Source organism: Chionomys nivalis, chromosome 12 (assembly GCF_950005125.1).
Source record: "Chionomys nivalis chromosome 12, mChiNiv1.1, whole genome shotgun sequence".
NCBI lineage: Eukaryota > Metazoa > Chordata > Mammalia > Rodentia > Cricetidae > Chionomys > Chionomys nivalis.
In genome coordinates, this window is record NC_080097.1 from 16,548,665 (window position 1) to 16,561,037 (window position 12,373).

Consider the following 12,373-nt stretch of genomic DNA (forward strand, 5'->3'; position numbering starts at 1 on the left):
ATAAAAGCATGTGTTACCTAGCCAGACATGGAGCCACACTTTCAAACCAGCACAGTGGATGCAGGAGCAGAAGGACCTCTGTAAAATTGGGGCTGGCCTTGTGTACATAGCAAAGTCCAGGGCAGCAAAGGTCACGTAGTGCAACCCCGCCTCAAAAAGAGTTTACTCTTTATAGCAAGGGCTACATAGTGCAACCCCATCTCAAAAAGAGTTTACTCTTTATAGCAAGGGATACATAGTGCAACCCTGTCTCAAAAAGAGTTTACTCTTTATAGCTAAAGTTGACAAGAAAACTGATTTTACTAACTTATTTTTTTGAAGTACTCCAGCAAAGCATACTTTACCACTGGTAAAATTACAATTACACACATACAGACAGCAGAGAGTTTTATACCTGATATTTCTTTCAAGATGTCTATTGGCTTCTCCGTATGCACCTGATGTAGCAGCATGTATCTGTCTAGATTTTTAAAAATAAAGCCTGTTAGGTAGGAAAACTCTTCCATGTTAAATTATATGTATGAGAATACATTTCTGTTCAGAAATATTAACAAAAATTTTACCTTAGTTCTTTGTATTGGCTAGAATTCAATCATCCCCCTTTCTGAAAGCCTAAAATGTGCAAGGTGCTAACTTTACAACGTTGACGTTTCTTCATCTGCTTTAGAGCACTAGGCACCTTCATTCGTGTCTGATCTAGACGGGGCTCATTTTATTTCCATTCATCAAAGTGTTTTGTCTTTATCTCCACTAGATAATTATATAACATCTTGAATATTAAGAATCCCTTTTGTTGTTAGACACCCAAATCATACTTTTCCTTAAAGATTATCCCATGTGGCCGGGCGGTGGCGGCGCACGCCTTTAATCCCAGCACTTGGGAGGCAGAGGCAGGCGGATCTCTGTGAGTTCGAGACCAGCCTGGTCTACAAGAGCTAGTTCCAGGACAGGCTCCAAAACCACAGAGAAACCCTGTCTCGAAAAACAAAAGCAAAAAAAAAAAAAAGACTATCCCATGTGAATACTACCAATAAATGTATTTGCTCAAGTAAGAAAGAAATAAGTCTATATTTCAAAAATGTCTACCCCACCAAGAAGGTCCACACTGAACCGACAGCAGTAAGTTGTACAATGCTAGGCTGTCAGAATTTATAAGACTCCTCTCTTTTCCTTAGACTGTGGCTGACCTACTTATACACTCTTGCTTATTCTCGAGAAGCTATATCCAACTATTTTTTTACTCTCCTGAGGACCTGCGTTAATTACTTCCCTTTCATATTCGTTCGTTAAAGTCACCATGCTGTGATTAAAGTAATCAGGGTTTTTTTTTTTTTAACATGAATGTTGTCCTAATTTTATATATTTTTTTTTGATCATTACTGGAAGAAACGAGCATAGTAAAGTGGATTTGACCAAGTCCTGTGGAATTAAGCCTTTTCCGAATATAAACATGTGCAGTCCTCCAGTGTTAATGGTTTTAGATTAGTTAGGTGGTACAGGGACAGCTTATTTCAGTTCCTTGAAAAAATCTATTCTAATTATGACTTAATTGCTTAATACTATAAGACTAAGAGGACCAATCACGTAAGACAGGAAGCTTGAGACATTGCTCTTATGAGATAATTATAATCGTTGCAGAAACGAAAAGTTATAAAACTAATCCATATTATTAATTAGTTCAGTGAAAAACTATTCTCTTGATTCATTAAAGCAATAGCCTAAGGAGGACATTTCTCAGTGATCTGGAGGGATTTTATGGGTAGAAGTTTAGCTCTGGAGTGGTACCCACTACAGATGAAAACATGGTACCACACACCCCTGTTTTTTGGTCAATACTTTCTAGCAGATCACCCTCTTATTTAAAAAATGCTCTATAAACATGACTTATGAATAATGGTTCTATAATTGTGTCTTATATGACATCAAAAATCCCCTCAAGAGGCCAAAATTACTAGATAAGTGAAAGCAGGCACTCGGTGAGATCTCCAACATGCTCAATCCCCACTGAGATGCTGAGATCTAACCTGACAGCATTAATGAAAAGAGGGAACATTTATCTTGAAAAATGGATCAAGATTATAAACTCTGTGACAGGGACACATAGGAAGACTGTCAGCCTATGAATTTGTTTCTAAATATTAATTACAGAGTGACAAGCATTCGAAGTAGAAAAGAAAGTGTGGTTTTCCTGACTTGGAGATAAATTATTTGGAATATTCTTCAATACTTATTATAGTTTTGAAATAAATCAAAAATGCTTTAGTTTAAAAAAAAAAAAAACTCAAGCAACAGCCTAAAGGTATCTCAAGCATAATTGAGGACTTGGGTAGTAACGCAAAGCTGTAAGAATTTTCTGCATCACTATATATAGCTCTTAATGAGAATCTTAACTGCAGGAAAATAGAAATGAAATAGATTCACATATGACATTTAATGTGGTTTACATGTAATAGGCATGAGATATATGCCATATATACATATATATATATATATATTCACTTACATCAAGTACTAATATATAAGAAACTTTCATCCACTTCAATTCTACTGGTCCACAGCTATTTCAAGGATATAGTTCCCTAAAACAGGCAATAGCCTGCACTATTCTAAAGCAAAAGTAGTTACACATGTGTATTGATAGTTCTGTGAGTCTTGCGTTAGGGAATGCACACAGAAAGCATGACCATCCTTTGCACAAAGCCATTCGCAATTCCTTTACTGTCATTTTCCTTCAACATCCCGGCAGGACACTCAGAAGGGCAGTTCTTACCTGTTATTCTGTCTCAATTGTTTAGGAGATGCAATGGGAGAGCGGGGTTTTGGAGGTATCGGAGGGTGAACGGCTAGATCCCTTTGAAACAGAAAACAACAGTTCATTACACCATGGAAATGTTACCCTTATTTATCTATGAACTCACAACATCTGCCGTGTACAGGGAAATATATCTTAAACTCATGACCCCATGTATGGAGAAACCAAAAGGTCAGAGTTCACAGAGTGCATACTCTAAAGTCAATTATTTTAAATATGAGTATTTTAATGGTCCATTCAACTGGGCTTTTGGAAAGCATCTGTAACTACAGCTGGAACTATACCACGCCCTGCAGTTAGCTCAGCATTTTGCCAGTATACTTAGCAAGCCACGGCATTTCGAGCCATCACATGGGCACAGTAAAAGGTTCTCTAGTATTAGTGTATAAGCTTCTTTAGGGATTATGTCAACTCACAGGCTGCTATGGAAACAGCAAGAAGGCTTCTTATGTTGTAGATCTCAAAGAAAACTTGGTTTGGAGAATTGAACTAATTCTTGGCTCAACTATTATCATGACATTTTAAATGATAGCAAAACAAACATGAAATATGCTATTAGTCAACTTTCAATGAGACATCAAAGTAGACCCAAAAAGTTCACACGATTGAGTGACAAGGGAACTGGAAATGGGCAAGTAAGTCAGCTCCAAAGCCAGGCCACTCTCCAGCTTCCCACCTCCCATCGTGGCCACCTAGGGCTTCTCTGTTGCCCCAACGCTAAGCTCTGTACCTAGGGGAAAGTGCCCCATGGTCTGATCCCCTAGTCCTTTATGGCTGTTGAGCGATGTGCACTTGAGTATGAGGCTCCCTGCATTGCCAGCTCTGAGGCAACGGGTTAACCTTAGTCTGCTTCTTCATCTGTAATAAGCTCTCTAACAGGATTGTTGGGGGATTTCTGAGGCTGAATGAGATCATGGTTTTAGTCAGTGAGCAGCGCTAGGCAGCTTTCTGTGTGCAATGCACTCCTATTTTCACAAGACTTTTAACCTACAAATAAGTGCTATTGTACAAAAACAAATCAGAGGAAAGACATAGAGTAATAAGAGTCGGGGGAAGACATAGAGAGATGGGGTAGGGATTCTTATTTTATTAGCATATCCTTGGGAAGACTTGTGCAAAGCAAAAACTACAGCTAAGACCTTCAGAAAGGGACAAGTTCCCTGAGGACAGTTGGGACATCAGCTTAGAGATGGCATTTGACACTTGAAACTGTATGAGATAATGAAAGGAATCCATGTGGAGAGAGACAAACTGGTAGCCAAGGACTCCTGCCTCACATCCCATGTTATTTCGTGATCAAACAATGAGACGTTATCGCAAGGGAGTCCAAGGTGCAGTGGTCAAGAGAAAAGAAGACGAAAGTGAGCAGGGAATATCCTCCAGCTGAGCACAGCCCTGCCGGGTCTGACTGATCCAGCAAGACAAGGACGGTGAAATTAGCATGACTTCAGCAGAGTGGTCAGGTCATTGACAACCCTGATAGAAGTCCTTCTGAGAGAGCATTGCGTATTTGGGGGTGGAGCTGGACACACTTCAGGAGTAGATTTAGGAGAAAATATGAAAGAAGGGAGAAGAAATGAAGTAGTTGTTTTACAGTAGGGTCCAAGATCCAAGGTCACTACAACCCCAGAGCTAAATATTATTTTTTCTTCCCATTTTACAGATGAAAAGACTAAGCCAGGAAGAGTGAAAATAAATATTTTATAAATATACAGCTTGCAAGTGGCAGAATAGGGAATCTGAGCCAGGAGGTTTGGTGTCATGTCCTTCTTCATGTTCCACTGCCTCGTAAGGGATCCTCACACCTGCATATGTAACCTGAGTGTGTTACCACCTAGAGAGCTAAAGACAGCTCTTGCACGTAGTCCTCTCTTGCCGTATTCAGCTATTTGGAAACAGAATGAGCAGAGGCTTAGAGGTAAATAGTTTTCACAGTGATAAAAATTCAGCCAAGAGTACAGCAGAACGTGGTGACCCAGGACAGGAATGGGTGTGAAAACTGGGGATTCAGCAAGGCGTTGCGGAGTCTATGATGGAACTGGAACAGAAATGGGTCTGGAGATTGTGACTCTGTGCACAAGAAGGGCAGAATCCATGAACTGGGCTGGTGTTTAAGGTGAGGCTGAGGGATCACCGGACTCAGGACTCGGGGAGAGAGCTCTAAAGAGACGACACAGCAGTAAAAGTAAAGCTTAGAAAGTGACATTTTGTGGCCATTTACAAGGGCCTGGCCTGTGATCAGTTTAGAGTGGAAAAGATCTTTGGAAAGGAGGCCAAGAATGTAAAATCCCAGAGGTGGTATCCTCAACATAGACGAGAAAATCATCAGGTATTATAATGGGGTGGGAGGTATTTATGAGGAACAAAGGGTCTGAAGTTGAAATCTTTGAAGATTGAAGCTGAGTGACGCCTTCAGAGGAAGCCAGCGAAGAAGAAAAGTGACTTCCAAGGAGACCGGAGTGCCGCACCCCGCGCCCCAGTGTCTGCGTTCAGTGCCCTATTACCCAGTTCGCGAGCTTCGGGCAAGGGGGTTGGAGGTTAAATTACACAAACACACACAGACAGAGAGACAGAGACACGGATCATCCTTAAATTCCCCAAGAATGCCCCCTTTATTGTGTTCAGGGGCAGATAATATAGAGATAGCCATGCCCCAGCCAAGCCCACCAGAAACCACTCTCCTGCCATCAGGAACTCCTGAAGGTTTCGTGCTCAGAGCAGCTGTAGGCACTCAGATCAGGGGATTACAAGAAATTCAGGATCTGGGGTCTCACTGCTCCCAACAACGGAGAGTTTAAGGCGGGAGGACTTAAAGGCAATTGGGGAATAGAAGCAGGACCAAACAAGAACCCCTTCCTTTCCTCCATCCCTGTGGTGTGCAGGCATGGGGAAAGCCCTTGCTGAAGGAAGAGAGGAGACAGCACACCCACTGGATGAACAATGGCTAAGCCAGGCTGAGGAGCAGTGGTGTTTGATGATAATGGATGCTAGCCAGGGCGGAAGGATTTGATGTAGGGTACCAGTGGTGCTGATGCCAGGGATCTAAGAATCTGTGACAGTGGTCCAAGCGGCCAGAAATGACCGAATTTCTTATGATGTCGATGGACACCGGAGAGGATATGTTGGATTTTGATCGGAGGCTCGGGGGGAACACAGAGCACAGGGTTTTCTGACTCTTGGTTCCAAACCAGTAGGCAGGGGAAACTAAAACAATTTGTATGGAAATACTCTCCCCGTCTCGGCCTGTATATGGGATGATTTTAATTGTTTAGCTCTAGTCTTTGTGCTACAATCTGAAAGTTTTCATGTGTTTCTCTTGAAAAACTGATAGTCAGTAGTGTATCTATGTGGAAACACAGATATCAAATTCTCCTTGCTGATCAAATGCTTTCCTTCTAGTAGCAGATGGAAGATGGAAATAATCAATCCAGATAATACTAGGACTGTACAGGGCACTGGACATGCAGACAGGCAGGAGTGTAGTAACCACACGGAAAGGAGAATTATAAAAATGGGCAGTGGGTCTGTGTCCAGCTTGGGTTATACCAGATCCACATCAATGGAACGTGAGAGTTCTGTTTTAGAATGGCACCCTGTCTCGAAAAACCAAAATAAATAAATAAATAAAAAGAGAATGGCTAAGGCTTCGAAGAGGTGAGTGAGTATTTGTTGAGTGAGTCTGGGAGGGAGATATTAGCAGTGGGGAAAAAATAGATCTGAGGTGGTTGGTGATTGGGGTAGTTCTGGGGGGGAGGGGAGGAGGTGGGTGTAAGGTCACAAAAGCCAAGAACAGTGAAACATGCCTAGTTCCCTGGATGGCAGGCTCACACCCTGCTGGGGCAGCGGCAGGGCAATGCCCTGCGGGCTTCACTACACCTCAGAGGAGTTTCCATTTGCATCTTTGCATTAGCAGCCACAGATGACAGAACCCAAGCCTGGTGTGAGGGGAGGATGAGAAAAGTCATTCACACTGTGCCAGGAACATTGTGTGATCCAAGCAGGAGGACTGAAAATGAAAGGCAGGCAGGAAGCTGTGGCCTGGAGTGTCGAAAGGAGAAGGAGACAAAGGACATTTATTGGAGCGATCTTAATTGAATCCTTCTTTTTTGAGACGTGATGTCTGAGCTCAGATACCCCCGTTCTCTCCTCCGTCCTTCCTGGCACCCTACGAGCTTTCACAGGACCTCCGCCGCCCGCCACGTTAGTGCATGTAATTGTAAAGAGTTGCTTCACGGAATAAAAAGGCGTGAGAAACACATGAAAACTTTCAGATTGTAGCACAAAGACCAGAGCTAAACAAATAAAATCCTCCGGTAAAGAGGGCTGTTCATGTTGGCTGTTTCCACAAGCCCCCGCAAAGACTGCTTCTGGTCCCCGTGTTGCTGTGGGGTAATGTATTTGGTTACAGGGTTATCAGTGTTGCAACGGGGTAGCACACTTGGCTCAGGACTCAGATTTCCAGAGTTTGTGGTCATTTCTCTTACTGCAGCACCCAACCAAGCCTGGGTTCCACTAAAGACAATCGACTCTTAGGTTTATTTCTGAACTTCTCTCTCATATTCACTGTGTTTCCTTCTTCTGTTGCACAAACAGAATTTCCATTTCGACAACAGCAAAGGAGCATGCGTCGACCAAGAAGTAACCTCTCAGTTGTTCCCGCCATCCTGAAGGCCGCCTGCTACTATGCTTCCCTGCTGGGCAGGACTCTCATTCCTCTGAAACCATAAGCTCTTGCTTCCATAAGTTGCCTAGGTCACGGTGTTTCGTCATAGCAAAAGGAAGGTCGTTAATACAGCCACCATATCTGTTCAGGAATTTTTAACGGTGGCTGAGGTCCCCCTAAAACATAATTCCAAATGCTGCAGTCCTCAAATATCAAAATCACTAATGTCTACGTTCCTTAAAATCCAAAATTGAAATACAATTCTAGGAAAATAATTTGGCAGCCTCTCACATGCATGACTTTATTCGTTTTACAAGCATAACATGCGGACGTTTCTTCTCACTGACGGATAGTTGTGGAATTCTCCTTATACTACATTGCTGCTAACATCTCAGTTGATGGTGCCACCCGTTTGATGTCACGTGCTTCTTTTCTCTTTACCAGACTACATCTAAGCCAGTATTTTAAATGCACATTGAGTTTTCAAAGGCCGCTAAGTCAGGCATGGTGGTACCTCCCCCTACTTCCTGGGAGGCTAACCCGGAAGGATTCGGAGTTCAAAGCCAGAGAAGCGGCCATTATCAGCGCAACAGGAACCTGTTCCACAGCCACCTGTGTTTTAGACACCAGTGTACAAGGCTAGAAAAAGTATGACCCACCCTTGCAAAGAGCTTATAAGGCCCAAGGCAACGTTCAAAGGAAAGTGACTGTAACGGTTTTTGTCTTTCTAGTGGCTAGGGTCACTACCAAACCCTGAGCCCAGTCAATTCCAGGATTTCCGCTCCAGGCTAGGTTTGGGGCTGACTTTCTGTGAGCAATGCAAAGGGATGCTGCTCTTCCTCAACCTCAGCTTCTCTACTTCCAAGAGAGAGGCTTCTCTAGATCTCTGGGTGGCCAACAAGGAGACAGTTACTGCTGGAATTTTCCATCCTTGAAGGCCCTGGCTACTTTGGATAGATTAAGTAACTTGACATTTGAATATTGGGTTTTTTCAAACATATGCAGATGCTGTTATGGTTAATAAAATTTCACTTTAGCGTTGATCTAGAACACGGTTCACCAAGTCAGTCCTCTAACAAGGATGTGGTTTATCTCCCGAAGGCTGCTCTGTCAGAGAGATAGCAGTAAGAGGAGCAGAATCTTCCAGGGGTGGGGTCTAGGGTAAAGTGACTAGTGAATCATAATGTACGAGTCATACCCGAGTTCCCATAAGACTGAATTAGTAAGAAAACAATAATCCTAAAGTCCCAATCTGGTATCCTCTCTTACAATAGACACTCTCCTCTCTCAGACACTCTTGGGAAATGGTCTTTAGTGCCTGACCATATCAAAGATATCATTTCCAAAGCTATGAGCTAATCTTTTCCTATTGAGAACAGAACTTCAGTGTTTTTTTGTTTTTTTTTTTTTTTTGCTTTAGCAACAGAAAATTATACTAATGTAGCTGGTCGATACAACTTACAAAATATTGGTTTGCCCATGCTAGTTTTTAGTCCTTGGTTTTTGCAAAGAGTTGGTTTGCCCATGCTAGTTTTTAGTCCTTGGTTTTTGCAAAGAGGTAGTAATAATAGTCCAGCCATAATCAGGTGAGGCAGAGAAACACACCAGCACTAAAGAGATACCTACTCAAAACGGATGGATTGCAGACCGCTACATAAAACATGAAACCAAAAGATGTTTAGAAGAAACCCTCTGTGACCAGACAAAGAGTTAGACAAAGAGTTGCTAAACATGATAGCAAAGACAGAATTCACTAACAAAACCTGACAAATCAGATTTCAACATGTTTTTGTTCTAACAAACACACGGTCAAAGATTGAAAATATCAGCGACACCTTGAAGAAAATTATAAACCACCCATGTGATATATGCATGTTTTTAAAACTCTCAAAACTCAACCGTAAGCAAATAAAACACACAAAAGGAAAAACATGCGAATGTATACGTCACAAGAAGTTTCGTATACTTCACAATTTGTTTGGACATTTGACAAACAAACAGAGCAAAGGACACGTTACGCTGCTGGTCCCTAGAAAAGCAGGAATCCAAACCACATTGAGATAACTATATCATAGAATACCTAAAAGGCTTTTTCACTGGAAATATGAGACCTCATTAAGGGAACGGAGCAAGTAGAGCTCTCATGCTTTGCTGGTGCACATGGAAAAGGACAGACACTGTGACCAAACCTGTGGGATGTTTACAAAGTTAAGCATGTGCTTATCACATGACCTAGCAGCCCTGCTCATGGGCATTTGCTTGAGAGAATCAGTTACATGTGTTCACGCAAAACACGTGATAGTTTTCCTTCAGTGAGGGGGTAAACGAGGTTCACCTCTACATTAGAACACTACTCCTGACTTAAAAAAAAAAAAAGAAAGAAAGAAACTACTGATGCACACAAGAATATGGATGCATTGTATTTGCATTGTGCACATTCAAAAGTCTGTATACCATTTGAATCATTGTGGGATTTTTTTTAACTGTTGAGTGATGAGAAGACAAAACAGTATAATCCCCCATCTCCCAAGTAAAAGACAGTCTTTTTAAAAACAATGAGTCTTTAAATGCTCCTCCTAGTCCCAACATCCTTGTAAGGCACTGTGATAAATATCCCCCGTCAACCACAGGACCCCACGCCCAGGGCTCGCTGCCTGCAACTTTTCCTCCCAAACCCCCGCTCCCTGCTCACTACACAAGGTAAAACCTCCCTCGCCTCTCTGAGCTCTGCTTCTGCCATTATCTGGAGGGAAGAAGCCTGATCTAAGTAATTCTCACTAAATGACTGGAGACAGCCATTTAGATGGGCCAGGGAGTTTGTACTTTGAGGTGAACTATGCAGTCTCTGATAGAGATTCAGGCAGTGGTACTGAATAGTGAAGCCATTTCATTCCTGTTCAGCCTGTCTGACTCTTGTGGTTGGAGCTAGGTGATGCTTTGGTAAAAGACAAATCCACATATCCTGACTCTGCCAGAGTTTCCCCATCTCTGCTTTGGACCTAGAATCTCTCTGCTTCAGAATCTCGATTGGTCTTTGGCAGACAGAGGAACAAAAAGGGGACTCCAAAGGGAAAAGGAGCCATGGGAAACTGAATTGGGCAAAGTATTGGTTTTCGTGTGTTGTCTAAATGTAAGATTGTCTTAAAGCTGATGTGGAGAGGCCCAGGGCTGCCTGAGTTGTCCCTGTACAACTGACGAAAAAACAAGTCTTTGCCCAAGGTCAAGGCCTCTGCTTGCTTGTGCTAAACAAGCTTTCTCATTCTACACAAAGCTACCTCAAAGAAATAACAAACCTTTACCCAGGTTAATGTCTTAATTATTTTGGATGTTTGGAATATGTAATCTGGGCACATGGACATGATTTTTTTAAGGTTTCTATCTATACTCAGGCATGTTACTTAGTGTCAGGCAATATTAATACTTATAAGAGATTCTAGTTGATGTAAAGGCTTTTATTGAGATGAAAACAAAATCTGGTGTGTGTGTGTGTGTGTTTGAGAGAGAGAGAGAGAGAGAGAGAGAGAGAGAGAGAGAGGGAGATCATCAAACTCTGTAAAGGAATTGGCACCAATAGAGTTAAAAATGCAGCAGAATAATTAGAAAGGTTACATTTTGCCATTTATAGTTACAGGCAGAAAAATATAACTACAGTGCAAGGTTGCTATGGCAACTTGCTTCGCAATCAGGATTTTTTTTTCCTCTAATTCTACCAGCCCGCTATCTGTAAGTCAAAACCATGAAAGAAGAGGTTGCAACAAAGTAAGAAGGAGATGTAATGGCGGTGCGTAGGAAATAGTCATTTTCTCGTTTCACCGGATACGTATCCACTGTCCTGTGTTTATCCAGTGTTTATTTTCTTCCTGTGTTTAAAAATGATTCCAGAAGAAAACATACTGGTTCTGTTAGTCCTGGGAATAGAGACAATGGCTTCATTGTTCTTCCTCACTTGGCGTTCTGGATAGCATTTATGAATATTTACACTGTCTGCTAAGCAAGTACTTTAGTATGGCTTAACAAATTACTTGCTTTGCTCTCAGACACAGCCTCACTGTATGCCTCAGACTGTGGCCTTGAACTCATGAGTCTCCTGCGTCCAGCTCCATGTTGAGATTGCGCCATCGTACCTGGCTAGCAAGGTTCTTAAATGAATCTTATATGACATCTAACCACTAAACCTCAAAATCCTCGAAATGCATAGAAGCATTTGAATTCATTAAGACATGGTGTTTAGCTCAGAAGGCCCCATCCGTCACTCTTACATCCATGTTCTACACCGTCTGCGTGGTACCTATTGTCTGTTCTGTCATTGGCTCTAGCCTGGCAAACACTATCACTCTTTCAAAGGGACCACACATGACCAAAAGGGGAATTAAATGCCAAATAAAAATATAACGATATGAATCGGTGATTGCCAACAAGTAGTTCTGTTTTAAACAAAAGCCGTGATGGAGAACCCGCCAGCGCCTCTGACCTTCTGGTGGTTTCCGGTATTGATGCGTGAACTTCTCCCACACGTGCTTCACACAAGCACATATCAGGGTTGAGATGATGTAAGGCACAGTGCTGATTCTTAAACAGAAAGCTACGACTCTGAAAAGGTGCGGGAACTTACCACAAGATCCGAATGTCTAATACCCTGTGCCGACAGCCCTTTCCCCACAAGACGCCAGCTTCAGTGAAGATACCTGACAAAGGAAGGCTACCCAGAACTCCCCACAGAGCGCTCCATGCATGCGAGAGCACCCGTAGCACCCACACGTGTGCGGATTTACACACACTCCATCATTCTGCCATCAGAGTCTGACTCTTCCTTCTTTATCACCCACCCCCACCTTGCCACACCCTACCCTTACTCATTATTTGGCTGCCACCTCTGACACTATGCCTTTTGAGTCTGC

General features: G+C 42.4%; 1 protein-coding gene across 5 annotated transcripts in view; it reads right to left on the reverse strand.

The window, feature by feature from the left end:
- Window positions 1–12,373, reverse strand: part of LOC130884656 (SLAIN motif-containing protein 1) — a 192,383-nt gene that overhangs the window by 109,120 nt on the left and 70,890 nt on the right. For all 5 annotated transcript variants that reach the window (XR_009058103.1, XR_009058104.1, XR_009058105.1 and 2 more), the window contains 2 exons: window positions 2,771–2,851; window positions 395–460 (listed from right to left, as the gene is read on the reverse strand). Coding sequence is in view for 1 of the 5 variants with exons in the window: in XM_057785819.1 (XP_057641802.1) it covers window positions 395–460; window positions 2,771–2,851 (147 nt within the window). In the remaining 4 variants the exon portion in view is untranslated. The remainder of the gene's footprint in view (window positions 1–394; window positions 461–2,770; window positions 2,852–12,373) is intronic.